Consider the following 27,045-nt stretch of genomic DNA (forward strand, 5'->3'; position numbering starts at 1 on the left):
CAGAACGAAGTGAAAAATCCCTTTTTAAGGCATTATGATAATTAAAAAATCAAATAATTTATTTGAATAACAAAACTTGGGGTGCAAACTGGTCTCTCACTAGAAAATGTCTGATGCTTGGCAGTATATAGAACAATTATACTGTACCAATGGATCAAATGACAAAGCCATGAGGTAGATATGTACTGTCACACCCGGCCTGTTTTAGTGGAAAAGCACCTATCCTCCACACCATATATGGGACAACAGTATTTGAAAATGAGTTTAATATATAGTTCTATGGTAATGAAGCTTTGAATGATGATTTTTATTTTTATTTTTCTGAATTGACAGTTGCACATACACACACATATATATATATATATATATATATATATGTGTGTGTGTGTGTGTGTGAACACACCAATAATGGGTACTTGCCAATGGTGCTCCTTTAAACTGGTTATTTGAGAGTATCATTTTCAAATTCATAACCTCACCACCCTTACTCTCACTCTCTCTACATCAGGCCCAAGATCTTGTAAATACATACATAAACCAAGGGATTTTTTCCCCCTTACAAGGGAGATAGCCTAAGTCAAAAGGCATAATTCCACGCCCACCCATTTCATCCCCACATACTCCTCTCACATTCACCACCCCTCCCTCCCTCCCTCCCTCTTTTCTTGGCTCCTCCTGGATGACAGATCATATCTGCATCTCGCCCACCACCCTGGGTCAGAAGCAATGCAGCAAGACACAGCACATCAACAGTAAAGCCACTTCATTTAATCAGACTCCCATCCCCTTTCTGTCCCCTCATGCAGAAAAAGAAAAGATGTAGATAAATCCCATTGGGCTGCATCAATATATATAACATTCACACATACTCCCTGACCTCCCTTCCACTCCCTTCTGTGCATCACAGCATCATCTCTACACAACCATTCTCCATTCACCCTATCTTCTGTCTTCTCCCATCCTTCCTCAACAGACATTCCCCTCTTTCCCAAAACCAGCAGAAGCCTGAGAGGGTTATCAGTTCCCTTAATAACTTTGGTGTTGATACTCACTGACACTGTGATCTCACCACTTCTCGTTTTCTTTAGATTCATTGAATTCCTACCAATCTACTTTTCAACATGAAGAGGCACAAGAAGAGAGGGAAAGGAAAACATCAGGTGAGGGAGGCAAAGAGGAGAGCAGATGTACAATGGGGTAGGAATTGGACAGAATTTTGAAATAATGAAAAAAAAATTTTTTGGAAGGAAGTGAAGAGTGGGGTGAGTCAGCTAGAGAGTAAAAGGTAAAGGGTGCAGGTGCACAGATATTAATGAAAGTGGAAGTTAGTACAGGGAAGCTGGGTAAAATATTTCAGAGAACTGTTGAATGTGGAGGAGGGTAGGGATTGGTTGATTGTAGCAGTGGGAGGAGCTAGGAAGATGACTGATCGGATATAACAAAATATGAGGTACAAAGAGCATTGAAAATGATGAGAGCTGGTAAGACACCTTGGTTGGATGGGCATTGTGCATAGTATCTGACAAAAGGATGGTAATGGTGCATTGTGCAGGCACGTTCATTCGCTTGTTTCCTCGAGTTTTGTCAAGTGGGAAACCCACAGCCCCGCAGCGGCTGGCAGTGCTCCTCAAAACCTTCCACAGATTTCTCAAGGAAGAAACTTTGGACTCTTCTTTGTGTTGCTCCAGTGTAGGATTGTTTCAATGTCACCAGCTCAGAGTAGAAGGGAGAGGAGAGGAGTTCCTGGTCATCTGCTATCCACATGTGAAAATCAAAGTTGATAAAGAGAGATCTTGGGGCCAGTCCAGAGACGGAATGCCAGCCCCTCAAGGCTGCACCTAATGGAGGTGAGGGGGTTGACTGGTTTTGAAAATGAGCAATGTTGCTCTCCATTTTACAGGACCTCCATGTGCAAGTACCCATCATTAGTCCCTTTACAGTTTTTTAAGTTTAATTTTATTTATTTATTTATTTTGGGGGTTACATGAATCAAGTATATTTAGATAAATATAGTTACTATTTGAGATGCGTATGAAACTAATGTTTACATTTGTTGCTAGCACCAGTTCGATCTCCACGCACACGTCGCCAGCGCACCACCTCGCAATCACAAAGCACCAAAAGCAGAGAACCAATACTACGGGGAAGAAGACGTACCATCTATACCGCAGGCCGCCCTCCCTGGTACGATTGCCAGGGACAGCTGGTCGAACCCTTCGTTATAGGTAGTGTTTGTTAAATTTTTTTTTTATTTAGTTTATTTGTTGTTGTTTTTAATTTTTTATTTTATGTAATGCGTTGTTTTTTTTATGGGTGGGAGTGGTTTTTATGCCTTTGTTTTTTGGGTACCTCCTTTGTAAAGGGGAAAAAGACTTTGGTATATGTATGTATGTATTTATATATATATTTTATACATACAATGGTTAGTGTTTCCTGCAGACAGAAACCTGTACTTACTACTGTTCTTGGTATACTTAACATCTTGTTTGTTTTCACTGTCAGGTCTTTGATAAGGCTAAAGGACATGTGACAAAAAGAAAGCCCCGTATTTCAGTCATTTTGTGAAGTGATAGAGGTTGGCTGTTTGACTCTTGAATGCTTCTTTGGTTCATGATTGCCAGGGCAAACAAGATCACCAATGATTTCTGAGAGAAACCAAATGGCCTGTTTTGTCCCTGCCATGATTCAAGTTTATCAAAGGCTATTTGTGTGTTTTTTGGGCTGCCTTTTTTTCGTTGGTATGGTGGGCAGCAATTGTTAGGTCATCTGCATGTGTGGAAGGATTAATGTTACAGTATAGGGTATACTCTTTGCTACAAGAATTATTATGCATCATAACATTTGAAGCTGTTGTCTGCTGATGTTGAAACATGGAGAAATAAACTTTAATTTGAAATTCTTTGATGTCCCAAGGTGTTTGTGGTGGCAGTGCATCAGGGAAAACAACAGTTGCCCGCAAGATTATCGAAGAACTAGATGTGCCTTGGGTCACTCTGCTCTCCCTGGATTCTTTCTACAAGGTAAGCTAGAGAGCCGATAAAAGGGGGGGAAAATTGTGAGAGGTATGTAGGAAATAATACTCAACGGGAAAATGGGGCATTCGTGATTCATAAACACCTAGAAGCATTTTGTGTGCAAACCTCCGCCAAGAGAGTTCATTTGACAAAGGATTACAAAGGCGGAGCATGCTGACAGGAGACCTTTTGGTCCATATCTAGGTCGGATGCGAGGAAAAAAGAAAATCATAATAATAATGATAAATTAATAAGAAATATGATCAAGTAAATAACAAATAAAATACACAAATAAATGCATAGGTATAGTTTAATAATAAACAAACAGGTAAATAGTAAATAATAATAAATTAACATATAACTTATATACATACACACATCTGTTGTCTTGAACATAATACCTTGATGACATTTCAAGTTTCTCTTTAGTTATGGATTGACTTTATGATCTGATGGACACTTGTGTATGCCATCACACCTGGGTCACATGTTGTATCCATAATGCCTCACTTGGATCAAGTCAAATGGCTGATGTTGCAAATAGGTTATGTGTAACATTTGTGACATCACATGTAGGTCACTTGTAACATCTTTGATGTCAGTCATGTCACATATGTCCATTATTTTATTTATTATTATTTTTATTATTATTATTTTATTTTATTTGATTTTTTCATAAAGTTGTAAATGAACATGCACAACTGAAGACATAACCTTCTTGACAGAGATAATAATTGCTTCAGTGGGTCAGTTGCCTCTGTGTTACCCATGTAAGATAATTTCATTGCTTTCTGTAATTCTTGCAGTGTACCAAAGCAGTTATGTACTTTTCCTTGTTGTGCCTTTTTGTCTTTGCTGAAAGTACATCACAGTAGAGTACAGTATTATATATTTATTATATTTGTCATTTACTTCAGCAAGTGCTGTACTTGTATAAGTTTACAATTTTCTCGTCTTGCACAGGTGCTATCTGAGAAACAACATGAGGACGCAGCTAGAAATGAATATAATTTTGACCATCCTGATGGCTTTGATTTCGACTTGGTGGTCAAGACATTGGCAAGGTTAAAAGAAGGCAAGAAAGTAGAAGTTCCTATATACAACTTTCTCACACATCGTAGGGAAACAAAAACGGTAAGAAGCTGTGAGGGCTTTGGGAACCTGGACGAAAATTATGGGATGTAGTAGACAAGATTATGTACAAAGGATTACAAAGGATTACAAAGGCGGAGCATGCCGACAGGAGACCTTTTGATCCATATCATGTACCCATACATGTACCCAAAGGAATCTTCCCTCATATAAGTATTCTGGTCATACATATTACACAGTAACCTACCCACAATAACCTGTACTCATATCTTTCTATATACCAGTAGGCGTTTTCCCCATGTATGGGGGGTAGCCAGCCAATGTATACACCCATCCCACTACTGTCTGCGACCCATTTCTTTTTCATCTTGGTTCCTTGTCGATTTATTGATTTTTTCTTGTCTGAAGAATGATGTACACACAAGTATTTGATGCTCATATATTTGAAACAAATTTTATTTTATTCACAGAAAACAATGTATGGTGCCAATGTTATAATATTTGAAGGTATATTGGCATTTTATTCCCCTGAGGTGCTCAAGGTGAGTGGGTGTGTTAACTTTGTTATTTATTGTTAAAGCATAAGTATATATTCACTTTTGTAATTACACTGATCATTTTACTTACAATGGTAGATAGAAAACACATGATAAGAACAGTTTTCTTGTTGCAGTTGTTAGACATGAAGGTATTTGTTGATACGGATTCAGATGAACGTTTAGTGCGGAGATTACGTCGAGACATTGCAGAGAGAGGAAGAGATCTGGATGGTGTACTTAAGCAATATTTCAAGTTTGTCAAGCCAGCATTTGACTACTACATAGCTCCATCAATGGTGAGGATTACTACTTCACTGTATTGTTGCTGAAATAACCTAGGTTAGTTCTTCATTGCGACACTGCTTCTGACCCAGTGCAGTGGACAGGGTGCAGGGATGACCTGTCATCTAGGAGGTGCTAAGATGGGAGGAATGGTGGAGGGGTGTGGAGTGTTTTCAGGGATGGAATGGTTGGGAGTGATTTTATGCCTTTTCCTTTTTGGCTACCTCCCTAGTAAGGGGGAAAAAGCCTTGGTATATGTATGTATGTATGTATGTAGTTCTTCATTTGTGCTGTGTGTTGTCTTGCTGCATTGCTTCTGATCCAGGACAGTGGACAAGATGCAGGGATGACCTGTCATCCAGGAGGAGCCAAGATAAGAGGGGGGAGGGAGGAGGTGAATGGGAGTAGAGTATATGGGGATGGAATGGGTGGGCGTGGATTTTGTGCCTTTGATTTTTTGCTACCTCCCTTGTAAGGGGAAAAAAGGCTTTGGTATATGTATGTACTCAATTTAACATGGTACATTATGTTCTGTTACCCCAATTCACAGAACTGGATCATTGTTCATAATCATTGCATTGGCTAAAACCCAAGATATTTTAGTTTCTTGTATTTGAATATATATAATAGCATCCTGCTGTAAGTTGTTTGTTCAGTTCCCTGAATTCCTCATACCCTCTGCTTCTTGTTAGCCTCCAAAATTGCCATATAACCCTGTTTGGGAACCACAGCCCTAAAGCATTAGTAATATACTTGTGAGTGCTCCGAGAACATCATACTCATGAATATCTTAAGCAAACACTAGTGTAGTTCATTGATGTCCTTTTAATCTGAGACTAATGAATGTATATTTCAGGTTCATGCAGACATCATCGTGCCCCGTGGTGGTGAAAATGAAGTGGCCATCAACTTGATAGCCCAGAATGTGATCACACAGCTGCAACAGGTCAGTAATGACATTCTTTTTCTTTTAAGGCTGACAACTGTTTTTCTCTCCCTCCCTCTCCCTCCCTCCCTCTCCCTCCCTCCCTCCCTCCCTCCCTCCCTCTCCCTCCCTCTCCCTCCCTCTCTCTCTCTCTCTCTCCCTCCCTCTCTCCCTCCCTCTCTCTCTCCCTCTCTCTCCCTCTCTCTCTCCCTCTCTCTCCCTCTCTCTCTCCCTCTCTCTCTCCCTCTCTCTCTCCCTCCCTCTCTCTCCCTCTCTCTCCCTCCCTCTCTCTCCCTCCCTCTCTCTCCCTCCCTCTCTCTCTCCCCTCCCTCTCTCTCTCTCTCTCTCTCTCTCTCTCTCTCTCTCTCTCTCTCTCTCTCTCTCTCTCTCTCTCTCTCTCTCTCTCTCTCTCTCTCTCTCTCTCTCTCTCTCTCTCTCTCTCTCTCTCTCTCTCTCTCTCTCTCTCTCTCTCTCTCTTGAACCCAGATTTTATACCTGTTCCCACTCTTTTGGTAGAAGTTCCTTACCATTTTTTATGGGATAGGGTTTTCAGTCCTATCATGTACTGACACCACCAGCGAAATTTCCCTTCTTCTGGAAGGGCTTCATCTTAACCCCTTCCATACGGTGACGCCCATGTAGGCGGCATGAGGAGCAAGTGGGTACTCGATGATGCCGACGTCAGCATCTTGATTATATTTATTGTAGTCGTACCTACGTAATCTCCATTCTCTCTAAACTGGCTTCATCAATTTTCTATGGTTATCAAAATACACGGGTGAAAGAGAAGGAACGATTGAGCACTGACTTTATTTTTTATAATGCGATTATTATGACGGAACATTGCACGTCGGGCAGCTAATGCTGCCAGACGTGCGATGTGCCCCGAAGTGAAGAGGTTAATGTACAGGAAAGGAGTGGTTGTTTGTAGGTCCCATTTCTTTCTTCTTTCTCTTATATTGACATTCGCCATCAATCAAACTTGCTTTAAATTTGTGTATGGTTTAAACTGGACTCTGTCTTCTATTAGGTTATTCTAAGAGTTGATTCATCAAAAGAGGGTAGTGTTTATAGAATGTATGACCTTATCATTAAGTCTGATATATATTCTTTATTGCAGAGGGGCTTCAAACTTCGAGAGAAATTAGCCAATGCCAACTTTGGATTGGCCCGCCCCAACTCGTTACAGTTGTTGCCGTCCACGCCTCAGATCCATGGTCTGCACACGTTCATCAGGAACAAAGACACTCCCAGGGACGAGTTCATCTTCTACTCCAAAAGGCTGATACGTCTTGTCATTGAGCATGCTCTCACACTTTTGCCATTTACGGTGAGCGGAATTTTAGACGCTAATATTTGTGATTTATGAAAACCCTGTGAATATATAGATCAGTCTATGTGTGCTATGTTGTAAAGGCCTCTGTAGATTAGACCTTGATTTTATGATCCATACTTGAATGTGTTTGTTCATGTTATCATCTAGCACTTAAACAGCACAGAATTTGTGTGGCTATGGAGACAAAAAATGCACTAGATTCAGCCATCACATAAAAAGACACCAGACACTTTTCTTAACTGCTCTGCCCTAGCCATACCAAGACAACAACACAACTTTTTTTCCCTTGAGTCTAGTGGCTGTGGGTCTCCCACACCTGGGGCAATGGACTGATTAATTCTTTAAATGTGACACTAGTAAAAATATCCATGAAGAGCTAAGATGAAAGGCAGGAAAGGGTGGTGGATGGGAGTGGAATGGGTGGGAGGTGCAGGGATGACCCATCATCCAGGAGGTGCTCAGATAAGAGGGAGGGTGGAGGGGTGTGGAGTGTATTCAGGGATGGAATGGGTGGAAATGATTTTATGCCTTTCCCTTTTTGTCTACCTCCCTTGTAAGGGGGAAAAAGCCTTGGCATATGTATGTATATATATATATATATTTCTTGGGCACAGGTTTTCTCTCAAACAATTCTGGTTAAAATTAACTGCACTGGATGCTTTGATGATTTTAAGGTAGGAATTCTTGATCTTTTGAAAGATCTTCTTATCACTTGTAGAAAGGGACTGGATGAAATTATTCATTTCTCTTTTATGAGTAGCATAGCTCACTTATTGTGCTGTTGTATGCCGACTTGATTAATTATCTTCTAGTAACAGAGGTAACTGTTGACTATCTTTCACCAAAACTCAGAGTTTTTCGCCTCGGTCTAAGGCTTCTTCACCCTAAAGAAGCCTCAGACCGAGGCGAAAAACTCTGAGTTTCGGTGAAAGATAGTCAACAGTTACCTCTGTTACTAGAAGATAATTAATCAAGTCGGCATACAACAGCACAATAAGTGAGCTATGCTACTCATAAAAGAGAAATGAATAATTTCATCCAGTCCCTTTCTACAAGTGATAAGAAGATCTTTCAAAAGATCAAGAATTCCTACCTTAAAATCATCAAAGCATCCAGTGCAGTTGATTTTAGCCAGAAATATATATATATATAATAATAATGATAATAATAATGGTATGTAGATAGTAAAGTAGCAATTGTTCTCCTGTTCATGCATTTTATTCATTTTTCAGGATGTCACTGTGGACACCCCTCAAGGGTTACCCTATGAAGGAAAGAGAATAGCGACAGAGAAGATTTGTGGTGTGTCAATCTTACGAGCTGGTGAAACGATGGAGAATGCCCTCTGTGAAGTGCTCAAAGATGTCAGGATTGGTAAAATCTTGATCCAAACAAACACAGATACAGGGGAACCTGAGGTATGTATCATGATTTAACTTTGGGGCTGTGGGTCTGCAGCTGATGCACCTCAAATTACCCCGGAAAAGTGAAATGGGATGGGGGAGGGTGGGTGCTTGTCTTGACTGGCTACCCCCTTTATAAGGTGGAAGAACCCTTTTGGTATGTATATAGGTCATGATTATTTGGTTTAGCATCATAGATTCCCCCCATCAAGAGTTTAGTACAGTAACCCTGACAGAGGACTTTGTAGCTTGGAATTTAGCAAATCGTGCAATTGGTCCAACTCGTTGGAGGCAGGGTTCAAATTGCCATCACCGTGACCTCAGCCGCAAAGAGTGACACTCTTAACTTCTTAGGCCAGTGAACTTAGAAATTGTGTTTCAAGCTAGAGTAGAGATGCCCCAATAGATGGAGTAACAGAGAGGTTTGGAGTGCAGAATAGATGATTTCAAAGATGTATTTAGAAAGGGATATGATGGTGGCAAACACTGTAGGAGAAGAGTGCCAAGCACAAGTATACATAGGAAATGGTAGTGGAGAGAAGGGTGGTTGATAGGGCACTAATGAGGAATAGGTATCTGGGATAGATGCAAAGATTGTATGAAGGGATGATCGTGCACATGACATTGTACAGGGTAGAGACCTAGAATTCATGTGAGGCAGAAAGGAGATTTTTAAATGTGGGAGTGGGTGCATACCTTGACTGGCTACCCCCCTTATCCATATACCAAGGGTTTTTCCCCCTTACTAGGGAGGTAGCCAAAGTCAAAAGGCATATACCCACTCCTACCCATTCCTCTCCCCTCCACCACCCTTTCCTCCCTCTCATCTTAGCTCCTCATGGATGACAGGTCATCCCTGTATCCTGCCCACTACCTTGGGTCAGAAGCAATGGAGCAAGACCCAGCACATCCACAGCAAGGCTGCTTCATTTTACCAGTGACACCCCCTATCCATCCCCTCATGCAGAAAAAATCTAAGTCATGAAGGGACCTCCTTTATAAGGGGGAAAAAGCCCTTGGTAGATAGACAAGGGAAAAGTTCAAATGTGTTTGAGAATTATGGTGGGGGTTATGAGGATGGATAGAGTGAGAAATGAGGAGGTGAGGTGGAGAACGGGTGGAAAAGGAGGTGGCAGGGGCTGGTGAAAACTTAATTTCACCGGAGACTTCTGTCACTGGTGTCATTTCCTCCCTCCTGCCATTACATTTTCCAGTGTAATGTTTAATTGTTTCCCCAGTTTTCATGACCACATAGTTCTTATTCTACCCAATTGACCTCCTTACAGATGAAATCCCCTGATAGGATTAAATTTACTCTATCATGTTCCTTAATAGAGTTGTGTCTCACAACATTTTATACAATAGGTTGATTTTTTGAGCACCTGATGCAGTGGAATACACAATTTTTAGCAGCGTATCAATAGAGGAGTTGGTATTGGACAGGGGAAAATGGAAGAGGGCAGAAAGAAAGAAGAAGGAAAAAAAGTAGAGTCTTAATTAGTGACTTTTTTTTTTTTTTTTAACTTATTTTATCCATGACAAAGCTTATAGGCTGAATTTAATGTACAAATTGTAGTCACATTATTGCATTCAAAGAAATTAACGAGTATTGGGATTTTTTGCAGTTGTACTACCTTAGGCTCCCCAAGGACATCAAAGATTATCACATATTCCTTATGGATGCAACTGTAGCAACAGGGGCTGCTGCTATTATGGCCATCAGAGTGTTGCTTGACCACGAGGTTCCCGAGGAAAACATCTCTCTCTGCTCACTCCTCCTGACTGAACAAGGTGAGTTAATTTCCATGGTATAATCCCTATAGAGCAGTGGTTCCCAAACTTTTTTTGGCCGTGACCCAAATCCAGATCTGGTGAAGATGTGGCGACCCAAGCAGTAAAAAGCAATTTCCAAAGTCTTCTTTTATTGAAAACAGAAATGTAGGGAAGCTTTTGATTGAAATTATTTTTTTTCTAACAAGGTCTTGCGACTCATTCTTGAACACTTCACGACCCATGTTTGGGTCCCGACCCATAGTTTGGGAATTGTTGCTATAGAGTGACACCCTAGTACAGCATTTCTCAACCTTTTTTACCCTTGCGTAACCTTTAGAATAAATTGCATGTCTCAAGGAACCCCTGTGCAAAAAAAAAAAAAAAGCATATACCATATCTTTCTCATTTGATTTTCATCATAATAATAGGTTAGATAGGATGATGTCTATATTGCATTATTACAGTATCCAAGAATATGTCTGTGTGTTTAATTATATTATGTATGTGAAAAAAAAAAAAATGCATGAGCTTATCTCACTTGTTCTCGCGGAACCCTTAGGGACCTTTTGTGGAACCTGAGGGTTCCTGGGACCCTGGTTGAGAAATGCTGCCCTAGTATATGTATTTATATGTTGGAATGCCTATTAGTTATATAATCGCCCAAAGGCCGCTCATAAATGTAAACTAATAGATCAATATTATTTGCTTTCAGGTGTGCACAACATTGCTTACGCATTCCCTAAAGTGAAAATTGTAACAACGGCAGTGGATCCAGCGGTCAACGAAAAGTTTTACATCGTGCCAGGCATTGGCAACTTTGGCGATCGCTATTTTGGCACAGAACCTTCCGACTCTGTTTAACATTATTTTTTTCTTATTTCCTTCATAATTTATCAGGCATTCTTTTTTTCTTTTTATCATTCATACTCCTGACTGCCAAGACGTAAGCTAAGATTAAAATGGTTGAACTCTAGTCAGCCTACTGAACTATGTGATGTCAAAAATAAGGTATAGTGCAATACTGGAACTGTGAAGTAAAGAAAATGGATTTTAAGTAGAACCCCAATTTCTTTTCGGGATTTCTGTGCCCCCCTAGACTAATAAAGTCTGAGTTTAAAAAATGCAATGATCGAATTCATAGCTGTTGAAATTGGCATACACTTCCCCCCGAAGCTGGCATGTCAAATATCATGCTACATTTCCTAAGTAAAAAATAAAAGTAAATAGGCAAAACTTGAACTTAAAAGATAGACATGATACAACACACCTTAACATTAATACACAGTACATCTAGATTGGCATAAAAGGCAGAACAGAAAGAAAAAAAAAAAAAACAACAAAAAAAAAAAGGCCAGTGTTGAGATCGTTTTCCCTCTCCCATGAAGAGGCAAGGCATATTTTAACTCTGCCACTTCCCTTACAATGGGAGAAGAAGGCTATTGGTATATACCATGATAATTATACAAGTTCCTCCCCTCCTCCAGCTTTCAAGTCTTAACCTGTGAAACAAGATGGCTTAGCATAGGGGAAGAATATTGTATCATTGCCACACTTTTCATTCCCAGCACATGTTGTTTCTGTTCATTCCTGGTTAAACCACATGAAAATCAATTTTTTTTTCTCTTCCCTCAAAATCCTACTCATTCATCCTTGATACATGTCTAGGATGCTCGCTGGCTGAGCAGGTTAGGGCGTCGTTACTCGCGGTGGATGTTGAGATGATGACAATTCGAACCCTGCTTGGGGCGTGTTGAACCAAGGGCATGGTTCATTAAATTCTAGGCTACAAAGTTCCCTGTAAGGGGCACCGTCCTAGCCTTCCGATAGGGGGGTGGGGAGTGTGTGATGTTAAACCATATCATCACATGTCTCTCATGGTGCAGTTCATAATTTTGATCTACAGTCTTCACCAACCCACTGTCACCATTTCATGTTGATATCCTGATCATGAAATCCAGTAGTGTCATGTACATCATTCACCCACCTCATTTGGAAAATTGTCTTATTATCCAGTTCCCATTTCAACACCATTTCATCCAACACCTCTGTGGCAGAGTCTTTTTGACCCAGTTGTGCTCCTTTTCTTCCTGAAGAAGCCGGCATCTCCGGTTCCCAAAGAGGCGACTTGGGTTACCTGTCTCCTGCCCAGTGCTCGGGCCAGAGGCAATGCAGCAGGACACAGTACGTCCATACATGTATATGTATATACTAAAAGACTCTTTGCCACAGATAAGGGGAATGGCTAAGTCAAGGCATACACTAATCCATCCCACACCTATGATATAGCTAGAATTCACCTTTGAGAAGAGGTTGAGAAGAAATATGATTCTATCCTTTGCTCTTGTTCCCAGCACCATTGAGGCAGCATAAATCCCTTGGGGACATCTAGTTTCGCCCATTCTCTTAACGTGACCCATCCACCTGGGGTTTTCCAATTCTACCCTTTCTTCCAATTCCATTACAACTCCAAACCATTCACAAACCTTGTCATTCTGTATTCTGTATCATATTTTTTAGGAACCAGTGATGGGTACCTGCTAGTGGTGGTCTTGGGGGGAATCTTGTCCCTACAAACCATCTCAAAACTCAACCATGTGCTTTCCTCCATCCAAAGGTGCATCCTGAGGTGTTGGTACTCTGTCTTTGGACTAGGCCCAAGATTCTTCTTTATTAATGTATATAGTTGGTTTTCATCCTACAATATCACATAAAGAAAGCTGACAACCAGTAACTGTTCCTCTCGTCCTACTGACTGATGACGTATAAGCAGATGGACAGTAATACAGCACAGACAGCATTCCAGTGTCTACTCGGAGATAGGTGGGAGGCACTGACGATTGTTGCTGGCGGCAGTAGGGCTTTGGCTCTCCAATCAGTGAAACACATTTTGTAATGCCGTTCATAAGCCTTAAGTATTTTGTTTCTAGTGCCTGTGCATGACTTTTGCATTCAGTACCAGGGCTTTGTATCATTCAGGGTGGCACCTACCTTTCCACCCCACTCGTTTACTCTGTGGTTTAAACAGGAAGGAGTATAAACAATAACTAAAAGGGAATGGCTGGGGTAGGGATGTTCTTTTCCCATGCCTAGTCCTCTTGTCTTTTGCAGGTAACAATTAATTGGTTTTCAAGATGCCACCAGTTTGTGGAAAATCAGGAATTCAGAAATTAGGGGTTAAATAAATACTTAGCAGTTCCATAGGTAATTGAAAAAGACAACCTTAAACTTATTGACACTTTAAAACTGTTTATAATGTTGTACAGGTTGCTTCTGTACACATTTGCAATATGTGAGAAAGTACTCGTGGGATCTCAGCAGATAGTGAAAACTATCAAATGAATTCAGGTTTGCAGTGTTTTTAGAGCAAATGCTCATCATATTGATGATGAATTCTATTGTTGGTTGTGTTATCCAAAACATAGATTAATTTTTGCAGTGCTATGAAGCTAGTATGTAAAGGATTAGTTGAAAATTGAAAAATAAAAAATATACTACCTCCTAGGGGCAGTGAACTTGTGTTATTGAAGGAATAGATAAAAATACACAGTCTTGATTCTTATGGTGAGCATCCACTGGGTTTGCATATGCATATTGGATAGGAAGTCTGTTTCACCCAATTGGTATAGACTACATATACATAGTTTTCTTTGATAACTTTGGCTTGTATCAAACGAGAACTTGAGTCGGTCTGCTTCTTATATTTATTTACAGAGCAAGAAAAATACATATATGGAGTTGTTTATAGGCTTTTATGATGCCTCTAGTATTTCATAGTTTATGAAGGATTGTTAACTATCATAACTGTACATAAACATGATAATGTTATGAAAATGTGTAGTAGGAAATGCCAACACCATGACACCACGTGAAGCCCTACATGCGTGTGCCCATGGCGTTAGCAGTCAGTCAGCCCATTGCCTCGCGTCACCAGCAAGAGATCTGGAGCAGTGGATTGATTGGTTTTTAACACCATTTATGTTTGCATGCAGAAGTATATATGGGATCATGTTGAGTGTTCAGTGGAGCTTATGTTGGGAAAATATTGATCTACACCAATATTAACAAGTGAAAGTGTGAGTGGGCTAGTGTAAGTTTTTAAGATATAAATATAGTGCAGTGCTTTGTCACATGTAATTTTTTATACTTACATGGGATCCAAGCAACTTGTGGGAATGAGAACAAGAAAGGTGATAATTAGAACTGCGGATTTCTTTTCCCATTTTGGAGTTGAGGGGAATTTCGGTGCAAAGGACATTTCTGAACCTTTTAACCAGAGTACTGTAGGAAAGGAAATAACATGAAAAAAACATGAATGAGGAAAGACAAGCAAAAAGTTTGTGGATATCATAAGTGAATGGTGTGAGCTTGAAACACCAAGGATGAGATTGACTAATGTAGAGGATGAAGGGGTTTGGATGCATGTGGAATGTTGTCAAGCAGTTAAGAGAGAGTGAAAAATGTAGGAGTGAATGGGTGAAGGGATAACAAGGCCTGAAGAGATGTTCTCATTAGTCTCTAAGTAATTTTGAGTGAATGAGGAGATGGGTGGGATTGTCATAGGGTGAAATGGGGTGGGGGGGAGGTAAACCAACTATGGCAGTCAGGTGGCCCTATTGTGGAAAAACTGCCTTGCAGCGTTGCTACCCTCGACCCTAAACCAGTGATTCTTAACCTTGGGGGGCGCACCCCCCTAGGGAGGCGTAAGTGATTTTCCGGGGGGTGGCGCAAGCCTTGGGAGAAGAGTAGAAATTTTACCAGTTATGTGTTCTTGACAAGAAATAGGTCAATAATGTAAAGGTAAGTTTACGAGATAAGGCAGAAGTATTGTCGTTACTAACTTGTATTTTCAAAAGCCTCCCAGGCATACCAGTTTTCCTGTGTATTGACACCCCCCATCCATGCAAGGGGGGAGCGTCCATAGATGCAAAGGGGGTGCATGGAGGAAAAGAACAGTTCCTAGAGGGGGTGTGGTAGTAAATAGGTTAAGAACCAATGCCCCAAACGGTGTGCCAGGAGGTATGGTGACCCTCCATCCCTGAGGTGCTGAGATGGGAGAGGGTGTTTGAATTGGCTACCTTTTAGTGTGCGAGTGTAGACATTGACTTGGCCACCCCGTTTCCGAGAGTGAAAGGGCCTTTGGTGTATGATACACTGCCATTGTCTTTGATCGTGTTGGACTTGTGATTTGTTACCCTCTTGGATGAGAGCTTAGCTCATGTATGGCATGGTCTTTGGGTAATGGTCAGACTTGATAGACACATGTGCATGCACACATGTAAAAATTTTTTGAAGGTTTTTCCCAAGTAAGGGTAAGTAAAGTAATTAGGGAAATTGACCACGATGATACCGAGGCCAAAGCAAAAGAAAAAGCTTCCACGGTCACAGTGACTTAACACTGGAGGTGAGTGAATTTGTGATTGATAAGATTACTTTCTACCCACGAGTCAAAATTTCATGACCTAGAGCAAAAGCTTGAACAAGAAAAAGCTGTTCAATTGGTAGTACCATGGAACATGAGAGAGGAAGAGAGGAGTTTGAATGTGTTTGAGATGAAATGTCTGAGAAGTATGATAGGGGTTACTAGGCTAGATAGTGAGAAATGAGGAGGTGAGGAAGATAACAGGGGTGGAAAGGGTGCTGGGAGATAGGGTTGATAAAAGCATATTAGGATGGTTTGGACACATGGAAATAATGAGTGAAGAAAGATTAGTAAAAAGTGTGGAAGGAGTGAATATGAGGGGGCGTCCTAGGATGAGATGGATGGATGGGGTGAAAGGGGCTTTACAAAAGAGAGGAATGTCTGTGGAGGAAGGACGGGAGAGGACAGAAGATAGTGGTGAATGGAGAAGAGTTGTGTATAGATGAGGCTGTGATGCATGAGGGGGAGTGGGTGGGGGATGGGGGGGTGAGGAAGTATATATGAGAAACAATTTGACGCAGCCTGAAGGGATTTCTCCCCGTCTTCTCTCCTGCATGAGGGGACAGAGAGGGGGGGGGGGTCGCTGAATTTATGAAGCGGCCTTGCTGTGGATGTGCTGTCTTGCGACACTGCTTCTGACCCAGGGCAGTGGACAGGATGCAGGGATGACCCATCATCCAGGAGGTGCCAAGATAGGAGGGTGGAGGGGAGTGGAATATATGGGAAATGAAATAGGTGGGAGTGATTTCTATGCCTTTTTCTTTTTGGCTACCCCCTGTGTAAGTGAGAAAAAAGCCTTTGGTATATGTATGTATGTACCTGTTGGTAGTCCCACACTATAAACAACATGCTGCAACCCATCTTGAAATTTCTTTCTCATATTTCCATCCAAGATGTCAAATATAAGACAACAGATTTCATGGGGTTAGGTTTCCCTTACCTCCTGTGATCTAGCACCCCTCTCCTATCTAAGAGGGAGGCGAGATTTCAAAGTGAGATTTGAAAATAAGGGAAACCAGCTGTTGCCTGACCACTTCCAAGTGATGCCCCTGTGTTATGTTCCTATTGAGGAGTTGATGCCAAGAGCAAGGACAGACTGACCATATATTCAGGCACTGTCAACCTTCTTTCCCACTGAGAGTAACTTCATTCCTTCAACTAACTACCAAAGTCCTCTGGAGAGTGTGGCCTCTCAAAGCTGCATGGTAGGTAATAGAGACACAGTGGTCCGTCTGTGGTAAGATTAGGGAGTAACACAGCTCGGAAACATCGACCAAGCCCTATTCAGGATCCACTCTGCTCACCCCACACAAGGAAGGTGGCTAGAAAAGGCATCATAAACGTAAGTCTCCCTAAACCTAACCTGGCTGGAGAACTGTCCGTAGCAAGATCACCCATAACATGACGTGAATAACCATTATAACCAATGAAGGAGCAACAACCCTCCCAAAACTAGGTCCTCCTCTTGCACTCCTGCTCTGCCCCACAACACTGCCTGAGTGAAGCAAGTACCTTGCAGTGCCTTGTGCACCACTCTTTGGGGCCAAGTTTGGGCCGAATTGCCTGCCCTGACTGTTTTGGTAAAAATTCTTGGTCCCTTAGGTTTTATTTCAGGGGCCATTTTCCCCACTTGCTCTGATTTGGTCACCACACGGCCTTGTGCAAATTTCACTTGGACACCACTAAGGTCAAAGGTGTGGGTGCCAGATATGGAAATATAAAACAAAATTCTACCCAGAGCCCCAAATCTGGCTGGGTCCAGGTTCCTCGCGTGTATCTTGCAATGCCCTACATCACTCCCTCTGGGTCAAGTTTGAACCAAATCAACCAACCTGATGATTTTGGTCAAAATCCATGGGCTGCAGAATCAAATTGCCCTAGGTGCAACCATCACATAAAAATACCGAGAACCTCATCCTGCACCCCCCCTAAACTATACCAAGACAACACCACAATATTTATTCCCTGGGTAGCTTAGGGCCCATTTGGTGGCTTGCCAGTTACCTGAGAGCCACGGATCTCTTGCATGACAGACCTGAGGCAACACATATTAACTGGCAAAGGTAAGGCTACAACAACTAGTTTCGTACACATGCTATATAGATGCTTGCCCTCCCCACTGTTGCTGTCCTGACTTTTTTCTTGGTTTATTAAATATCCCTTCACAATATCCACAGACACTAAAAAGCAATTTTCTTCAGTATTTCTATAATCGAGCACTAATATATGAAGTACATACCAATAAGAGGAAAGAAACGCCTAGGTTGCTTAATCCAACACTTGCCAACCGCCACTTAAGCAGACATTTGGGTCTAGGATATAAAGTCCCTTCAGGAATTGGTGGGTTTATGTTGTAGGCCAATTCCCAAGTGGGTTCATGTACTGGGGCCAAACATCTGCACAAGTGGTGGTTGGCAAGTGTTGGATTAAGAGACCTTAGGTGTATACATCACTAAAAGAGGATGTAACGGTGATAGACCAACAGGATCTCTCAGACATACTTCTGGATATAAAACAAAATGTACTTAATTTTTTTCATATATCTATTGAGCAATTGGCTTTTATTACTTTAAAATGTACTGTATTCATACTCATGTGACAGCCTCTCAAAACTACTTCATATAGCAGTCAACCTTATAATTTAAACCTTAAAATTATTTTAAAATTCCACTTTTACATCATGTGATAATACCATCGTCACACGACTCGAGCTTGGCTTTTATACTCGCTGTAGTTGGCAAGCATAGTTCGCAAAGACGTCTCGGCCAGTCAGTCTGGGAGCCAATCAGAAACTCTGAAAGTTCCCCAGGTTCCCACCAGCCTCCTTTAAAAGGTCGGTGCCGAACCGAGACGAACACAGGCCGACATCGACACTTACTTTTTCTTCCACTAAAATTCGCTTCCTTTCTAACTTTCTTATACTACCATCTCATTTCAGTTTACCTCCCATTAAAGTTTTTTTTTTGTTTTTCCACCTTTACTACGCCTACCATTTTCTGAACTTTTGGTGATCCTAATCCCAGTGTCGGCGCCGCCGTCCGAGTTCCCTGTCCATTTCTCCCGAACCACGACCACCAACAAGCCCCTAAACGCTCGCTTAATCGCCCGGTGGCAATAGCCCTCTTTTATACACTACTATCTTTTCATTTTCTTAGACATTCTTCCCCTCCCACAAAAACCGATCCCACGCAAGCGGGTGGTCTTACCTTGCAAGTCGCAGGCCGACCTCTTCGTTAACGTCGGCAGGCGGGTTTTCACCAAAGACAAATGCACATTTCCCAAGTCACGTAATTCTCTGTTTTCAGAGTTGTGTTTGGAAGAAAAGAGGTACGCGCACACTTGCTCGCTGGCTTAGCGGGGGCCCACAATTAAACTCTGATTGAGAGCCCTTAGCTCTTCGCCGGCTGGTTGCGAGAGAGGAATTGGGGAGCCTCTCTTGTCGACCGGCCCGCACCCACGCCCTGGCCTCTTCGCTGACACGAGGGAGAAAGATAGTACAACACCCACCCGCCTGCCAACCCTCCCCCCCCCCTCCCACCGCCATTGGATCCACTCTCCTGACTCTCAAGCCCAACCTGGGGATAAACAGGAACGGTCATGCCCAACCTGCGGTTAATCAGGAACGCGCTCTCTACACGCGGGAATTGAACTCTACTCCCCATAAGATACACACACCTCTCACGAACATAGCCACGCCCCACGCACAAACATCTACACGTACTTTTTCTTCGACAAAAATTCACCTCTCTAACTTTCTCTTATACTAAATCTCATTTCAATTTACATCCCACTAAATATTTTTCCGTTTTTCCACCTCTACTACGTGTACCATTTTCTGAACATTTGGTGATTCTAATCCCAGGCGTCGGCGCCGCCGTCCAAGTTCCCTGCCAATTTCTCCTCAGCCACGACCACCAACTACCCTTAATCGCTTGCTCAATCACCCGGTGTCAAAAGCCCTCTTCTATACACTACTATCTTTTCATTTCCTTACAGACATTCTTCCCCTCCCACAAAAACCGATCCCGCGCAAGCGAGTGGTCTTACCTTGCAAGTCGCAAGTTCTCTCCCGGGCACAACTCCAAGCAGCAGTTTTCTCCAGCAAGACGCCTCGGGACCAGTTCTCTTCATCAAGTAGCCTTGTTCCCTCCGGTGGCCCTTCGCTCTCGACCACGACGGGTGATGCGGCCTTAACTCCGGACCTTCTCCTAACGAGACCTCGCCCTTGACCTCCGAGCTTAGTAACCATTAAGTCTTAGAGTTAGTGTTACTGTGAGTCTCATTTCCCTGGCTTGTCCATACCGAACCAAACCACGACAAACACATTTTGATGTGTCACATTTTAGTCGTCTCAACTAGTTTACAGTTGTATATGGTTAGGCCCCTAAATACCTCAAAATCCATTCCGCGTACCATCAGTATACTCTCAAAACACTGGTGCCTTTCTTGTATTACCTCAATTTAGGTCTGTTGTGGGCAGAAACCCATTCAAATTCACAGCTTAATTTTTATGGAACAAGCTTGAGGTGTCAACCAAAACAATATTGAAGGAATTTTCTTTTAGATGCTTGCTTGTCTAGCAATTATCTTTATACTTGGCAATATTGTCCAGTCAATTTTTGTTGTTTTTCACTTTAGTTGATATTGGTGTAAAACCACATGTATTTCAGTATCATTTCTTGTTTTTTATATAGCGTTGTCATCTTGTTTCTTAGGGGACGTCAATTGAGATACGCCAGTTACTGGGCTTTTATTATTGATCCCTATTACATTTTTATATTCTCGCCTGTGGCTTAGTCTATATGCCTTACATTTGTTGATTCACTTGTACAGGTTATTGACTTGAATTGTTTGTAATCAGAAAGAAATATAAATAAGGAGGAGAGGGGGAGTAGGAAGGAGGAGGAAACTATATACTGCAGGGATTTTAGCTCATTGACTCAGTCCGCCATTAGACTAAAATCATAATAGTAACATCAGGTAATGCTTGTGATAATACGAATGTTTTATTTGAACGAACTCGCCTGGCTACAAAGGTTATTTTCATTTCGGTTGATGGGTGATTTTTACAACTATATAATCCCAATAATTTATGGAGTTCGTCGTTTATTCTACTCAAGAACAGAGGATTTTATTTTTCGACAACTATTTTTTATCCCCGCACTGGGGTACTCCCTGCATGTTAAGGTGCAGTATTAATATTGTATAGGCTCTTGCAGCCAATGCTTCAAGTACCCCAGCCTTCCCTAGTAGATAAGGCAGTGTGGAAACCATTGGCATTGAGCGGAGACATAATAATTTGATTTAACATTGAATCAATATATATGAAGTGCAAATAATGAAAGAAGACATAGTTCGAAATAACAATTACAATTGCCGAGGTTAACACCAAAAACATGTAAGCTTATTTCCATTGTGGTCCTCAGATGAGACAAAATTTGAAAAAAAACCCCGCGCATTACTCCATTTATTAGTCTTCCCCACCCAAAAAACCCCAATTCCCACACGTCCCCCCAGATCGTTCAATGTAGGCATAAGTGCATAACTTTAATACTTAATTACTTCAAAAGTACGCATTTCCGACGGAAATTATATACACCATCGTTCCTATCACAACATTTCTCACCAGAAACACATAAGCCACATATCAGATTCTATGGTTGGGTGAAACTATAAATTGACCGAGAAGACTTCACTAAGGCTTAGTATCCATAACCACCCACAGCCAAATATCATAAGTGGGTAAAATTTGTACTTCTAGAGGAATTATACTATTGTATTACGACTATCCCTTTATGCTATACCCTTGAAACTGTTTTGCCATTTATTTGAGTATACCTTTTCTTTTTTCCCTGTAGTAGGGGAAGAAATAATTCTGCCACTGAGTCCCATGGGAGTCGCAAAAGGCGACAAAGTGGGATGGAGTGATGAGACTAGGTGTACTCCTTTGAGAAGTCCAGGTGTTTGGCTGGCTACTTCATTTATAAGGGAAACAAAACCCTTGGGTAGATAAAAGAATTTCATAACTTATTCAAGCATTGCACTAACCAAACGAGACCTTAACCCAACATAATGTAACCTGACCTAACATACCACAACTTGACCTAACCAGACATAGCCTAATCCAATGTAACCCAATCTGACTAAGCTTGTTCTAGCTTTTCCTAATTATACCTACTCGAACCTAACCTAACCTAACCACTGCCTAAGGTCAGAATCAATGCATCAAGACACAGCACATCCACAGCAAGGCCAATCCAAACAATTGGCAAACCCCTCATTGCCCCCTCATTCCCAATACCCCTTTCACCCCATGCATCCATCCCCCCCTCATGTTCACTCCTTCCACCACTGCCTTCCACACTTCTTTTACTAATCATTCTTCACTCATTTTTTCCATGTCCAAACCATCCCAATACTCTTTCATCAATCCTATCATCCACTACTTTTCCACACCCACTCTCCTCCTCACCTTGTTTCTCACTCTATCCAGCCTTGTAACACTACCATACTTCTCATACATTTCATCCCAAATGCATTTAAATGTTTCTTCCTCCTTTTTGTTCAAGTTTATGCCCCATAGAATGGTGTCAGCACAATCACCCCTTCATACAATCTCATAGCATCCATTCCCAAATGTCTATTTCTCATTACACTTTTTAATCCCCCAAGGCATTTACTCTCAATCTACATTCTACCTCCACCTCCACTCCTCCCTTTCCTGCCACATTCACCCCCAAGTGTCTAAAGCTATCCACTTCCTCCAGTCTCTCTCCCTTAATACTCACTTCCAATTTGCTGCCATCCTCTCCCCTTATACATCTCATCACCTTACTTTTACCTACATTTATCTTCAACTTCCTATCACACACTTTCTCAAATTCTGTCACTAATTTCCGTAATCCCTCCTTTGATCCTGCCAGAAGCACAGTGTTATCAGCAAACAACAACTGGCTTATCTCCCATTTTTCTCCATTTCCTTTGACAATCTCCAATCCCTGACCCATTACCCTTGCATTTACCTCACACACAACCCCTTCCATATATAAGTTGAACAGCCATGGCGATATGACACACCCCTGGCAAAGTCCTACCTTTAACTCAAACCACTCACTCTCCATTTCTTATTCTAACATAGGCTCTACTACTCTCGTAAAAACTTTTGACTGCCTGTCCAATTTGAAACCTTCAACATAGAAATCATGTCCTTAGACCATCTGTCTAATTTTGCTAAAGATTCTGTTTGTTTAATTTGTTTTTGTTTTCTTTTTCATTTTAACTAAAGACCTGATAGGATCCTGATCACACTTTGACTTAAGATGTTTTATAAAAGCCTTCTTATAATCTTCATATTTGTTAATACCTTCAATTTGCTGGAAATTTATTATAAGGCTAGCCCTAAACTTCTCAGGATCTACATTTTCTATTGAAGTATTTTTCTGTCTGGATAAGTTGTCCTCTATTATTTCTGCTGCTTCCCATTTTGGTCAATGTCCCTTTTCTTTGACATGATTAACTAATGCCCTAGTCTCATGGTAGTATCTGACATCTGCTCTGTGTTCACAGAGTCTTTTCTCCATTGCTCTGTGTTTCTCCATAATATGAATGCTCACAAGCAATACATGGGATCCTGTACACAATACTTTTGTTGTAGCTATGATCTTCAATCTTTCTCACCAAGATGCCTATCTTCTTGCCTGGGTTGGTCATGATGGTTAAGCTGGAGATTCTCAATGTTTGTGCTAACCTGTCTGTTGTGTTGTTAAGGGGGACTACTAGAAAATGATTGTTCAATTTTTTTTTCATTCCTTTTTCTGATTAATTGGGCTTTTGTTAGTAAAGATGCTAATAGCATTCTTTCTTTAAGCTCATAGAATATGTATGATGAATCATGAAGGAATTTAGAACACCAAATTCTTAGCCATTTTGTCTAGGATTTGGCAGGAAGATGTCTTATTACAATAGAATTATGAATCATGATCATGTTTTGAAATATTTTCCACAAATGACTAATGGGTTCTTCATGTAATTTTATCTCAGTCTTAGAATGTCATGAAGCAGTAGGATAACTATCATAAAGCCCAGTTTTAATGATCTGCAGCTGTATTCTATTTGGGTAATGTAAACTGCCCTATTAAGATGAACCAGGGATGTACAACTAAAATTCTCTCATTGTTTCATTGGCAGGATATGAATAGTTGTCAAGATTTGAATAGATGTTACCCATCGATTCCATGTGTACATCACGTAATGACCACAATAAAAGACTAATGTCTCATATGATGGCCAACATAGAAAAGCCTATCTAGCCTGTCCTTTGTGATATACCTTTCACAAAAAATTAATATCAAAAGCCTCTTGATAACCCACACAGGAGAGCAGCATTTCAGGTGTGCCCTTTGTGACATAGCTTTATCACATAAGAGTAATCTCAAATGGGATGTGATGATCCACACTAGAGAGAAGCCGTTTTAGTGTGGCCTATGTGATACAGCTTTCTTAGTGAAGGGTATCCTGAAAAAACACGTGATGACCCACACAAGAAAAAACCCTTACCAGTGTGACATATGCAGTGCAACCTTCTTATATGAGAGTTTTCTCAAAGGGCATATGATGAAGCACACAGGAGAGAAGCCTTTCCAATGTGGTGTATGTGATGCAGCTTTCTCCAGAAAACAAGGTCTTAAAAGCCATTTGTTGATCCATACAGGAGAGAAGCCTTTCCAGTGTGACCTATGTGATGAAGCTTTCTCACACAAGAGTAGTCTCAGAGACCATGTGAGGACCCACACAGGAGAGAAGCCTTTCCAGTGTGGTGCCTGTGATGCAGCTTTCTCACGACAGAGTAGTCTCAAAAACCATGTGATAATTCACAAAGAGAAGCCTTTCAAGTGTGACATATGTGGTGCAGCCTTCTCACAGAAACATTGTGTCATACGGCATATAATGAAGCACACAGGAGAGAAGCCTTTCAAGTGTGACATATGTGATGCAGCCTTCACAGAGAAACGTGATCTCAAACAGCATATGATGAAGCACACAGGAGAAAAGCCTTTTCAGTGTGATGTCTGTGATGCAGCTTTCTCAATAAAGCGTAGTCTAACAATCCATATGATGGCCCACAGAGGAGAGAAGCCATTTCAGTGTAATGTGTGTAAAGCAGCTTTCACACGAAAGTCTAGACTTACATACCATGTTATAATCCACACAGATGAGAAACCATTTCAGTGTGATCTATGTGAAGCAGCTTTTTCACAGAAGAAAGAATTCAAATATCACATGATGACCCATAGAGGAGACAATCCATTCCAGTGTGGCGTGTGCAACAAAGCCTTCTTAAGTGAGAGTAGTTTCAAACGGCATATAATGACCCACACAGGAGAAAAGCCTTTCCAATGTGACCTATGCAACACTGCCTACTCTAGGAAGAGTACTCTCAAAGAACATATGATGACCCACACAGGAGAGAAGCCTTACCAGTGTGACCTATGTGATGCGGCCTTCTTACGGAAGACTAACTTCAAAAGACACATGATGACCCATACAGGAGAGAAGCCTTTTCAGTGTGACCTTTGTGATAAAGCTTACTCATGCAAAGCTAGTCTCAAAAGACATATGATGACCCACACAGGAGAGAAGCCATTGTGACCTATATGAAGGAGCTTTCTTCAAGAAAGTGTCAAAAACCATGATTATTCACATAGGAGAGTAGCTATAATGTGTGATGTCAAAAAACACATGATGATCCACACATGAGAAAAGCCTTTCCATTGTGACATATGTGATGTGTTTTTCTTAAAGAGAGATTATCTCAACATTCATGTGGTGACACATGCATGAAAGTAGAATTTTGTCAAACAGTAACTAGCACTTATATCCTTGGGGGCAATATCACTGAAGTTGTTGTCCTAGAACATTATATTTGACATTGTTTTTCCTTGTAAATAGAATCTTCTTCTGAAATAGCTATGTAATTTAAAGGATTATTTACTGTGTGTACTGATAATGAAAAACAGACATGTAAGCTTGAGTTGAATATATAGGAGTTGAAACCCATTGTTCTGTGTATTAAAAACATTGTTTTACTTCACAATAAAATTCATATAGAAGTCATTATTGGTCTTTTCAACATTTCGTCCCCTTTTAATGATATAAACTTGTTCTTATGTTAGTGCTTGATTAAAGATACATTAAAGAAATTGCCGCTCTTTATGACATCATTGTGATTAAGTACAAGGAACAAATGACATGTAATAGTAGTCCTATAAGATGAACAGCAGAGCTCCACATTTTCAAAACCCATCAACCAAAAATATAGATTTAATATATCTAGACTTGGCAAAAGCTTTTGATACCATCTCACACGAAAGACTACCTACTAAATTAGCTTCACATGGAATAAGTAGTAGCCTATTAAGTTGGACTAGTAATTGGTTGAATGATCATAAACAATTGTTTTAAATGGAAAAACTTCTGGATGGAAATTTTTTATAAGTGGAGTTCCTCAGGGTTCTGTTCTTGGGCCACTTCTATTCATAGTATGTATAAATGATATAGACCACGAACTAAAATCTATTTTCAAATTTGCTGATGATACAAAGCTGTGCAGAATGGCAAATGATCACTTAAACCAATTAGATATTCAAGATGTAGATAAATTACAGCAATGGTCTGAAAAGTGGCTAATGAAATTTAACAAGTAAATGCAAGGTAATACACATAGGTAAAAATAACAGTATGATTACAAGTTATTTGGAAATTCGTTAACTAGATAGTGAAAAGGATCTTGGCGTAATTATCAGTAACGATCTCAAATCATCCAAGCAGTTTATTTCAGCCTCTGAGAAAGCAAATTGAAGATTCTAGAACTGATTGCATGATCTTTTGACTTCAAAAGTCCATCACTCATTAACAAGCTATATAAATCGTTAGTTCGTCCACATTTGGAATATGCTGTTTCTGCATGGTCACCAAATCTCATTAAAGACTGATAGATTGAAAAAAGTACAACGGCGAGCCACAAAACTGATTCCAAATATCAAAAATAAATCATGCGAAGATCTACTAAAACATATGAATCTGTTTTCCTTAAAAAAGCGAAGACTCCAAGGTGACTTGATACAGGTCATTAAAATTGTAAAGGGAATTGACAACATCAAAAGTTACAAAAATTTCACGCTGAATGAGAATCAGGCAAGAAACAATGGTTTCAAACTGTCTGGAAATAAATTTAATTTGGAAGTGGGTAGAAACAACTTCGCC

At 40.8% G+C, this 27,045-nt stretch overlaps 2 protein-coding genes across 18 annotated transcripts in view; both read left to right on the top strand.

The window, feature by feature from the left end:
- l(2)k01209 (uridine-cytidine kinase-like lethal (2) k01209) overlaps positions 1–14,564 on the top strand; it is a 40,925-nt gene extending 26,361 nt beyond the window's left edge. For 8 of the 14 annotated variants that reach the window (XM_076207479.1, XM_076207473.1, XM_076207471.1 and 5 more), the window contains 11 exons: positions 1,089–1,160; positions 2,061–2,225; positions 2,914–3,020; positions 3,978–4,148; positions 4,577–4,648; positions 4,780–4,941; positions 5,784–5,873; positions 6,973–7,182; positions 8,421–8,606; positions 10,217–10,382; positions 11,077–14,564. In XM_076207479.1, the coding sequence (XP_076063594.1) occupies positions 1,089–1,160; positions 2,061–2,225; positions 2,914–3,020; positions 3,978–4,148; positions 4,577–4,648; positions 4,780–4,941; positions 5,784–5,873; positions 6,973–7,182; positions 8,421–8,606; positions 10,217–10,382; positions 11,077–11,225 (1,550 nt within the window). In that variant the 3' untranslated portion in view covers positions 11,226–14,564. The remainder of the gene's footprint in view (positions 1–1,088; positions 1,161–2,060; positions 2,226–2,913; positions 3,021–3,977; positions 4,149–4,576; positions 4,649–4,779; positions 4,942–5,783; positions 5,874–6,972; positions 7,183–8,420; positions 8,607–10,216; positions 10,383–11,076) is intronic. The other 6 variants (XM_076207485.1, XM_076207480.1, XM_076207476.1 and 3 more) reach the window with 1 other exon arrangement.
- A 4,737-nt stretch (positions 14,565–19,301) lies between these two features.
- Positions 19,302–25,890, top strand: LOC143038386 (uncharacterized). 4 transcript variants are annotated; one of them, XM_076207488.1, is made up of 2 exons: positions 19,302–20,763; positions 23,971–25,890. In XM_076207488.1, the coding sequence occupies exon 2, from the start codon at positions 24,313–24,315 to the stop codon at positions 25,429–25,431; it is 1,119 nt and encodes a 372-aa protein (XP_076063603.1). In that variant the 5' UTR covers positions 19,302–20,763; positions 23,971–24,312; the 3' UTR covers positions 25,432–25,890. The 4 variants fall into 4 exon arrangements, with proteins under 4 accessions (XP_076063603.1, XP_076063605.1, XP_076063606.1 ...); XM_076207490.1 differs by lacking the exon at positions 19,302–20,763 and adding an exon at positions 20,770–20,970; XM_076207491.1 differs by lacking the exon at positions 19,302–20,763 and adding an exon at positions 20,981–21,181.
- The last annotated feature ends 1,155 nt before the right edge of the window (positions 25,891–27,045 follow it).

The sequence above is a fragment of the Oratosquilla oratoria genome, chromosome 24 (assembly GCF_046742065.1).
Source record: "Oratosquilla oratoria isolate Oo_2021 chromosome 24, ASM4674206v1, whole genome shotgun sequence".
NCBI lineage: Eukaryota > Metazoa > Arthropoda > Malacostraca > Stomatopoda > Squillidae > Oratosquilla > Oratosquilla oratoria.

What these genes read in the sequence shown, in the direction of transcription:
- LOC143038386 (XM_076207488.1), top strand. Translation starts at nt 24,313, where the DNA reads ATGACCCACACAAGAAAAAACCCTTACCAGTGTGACATATGCAGTGCA.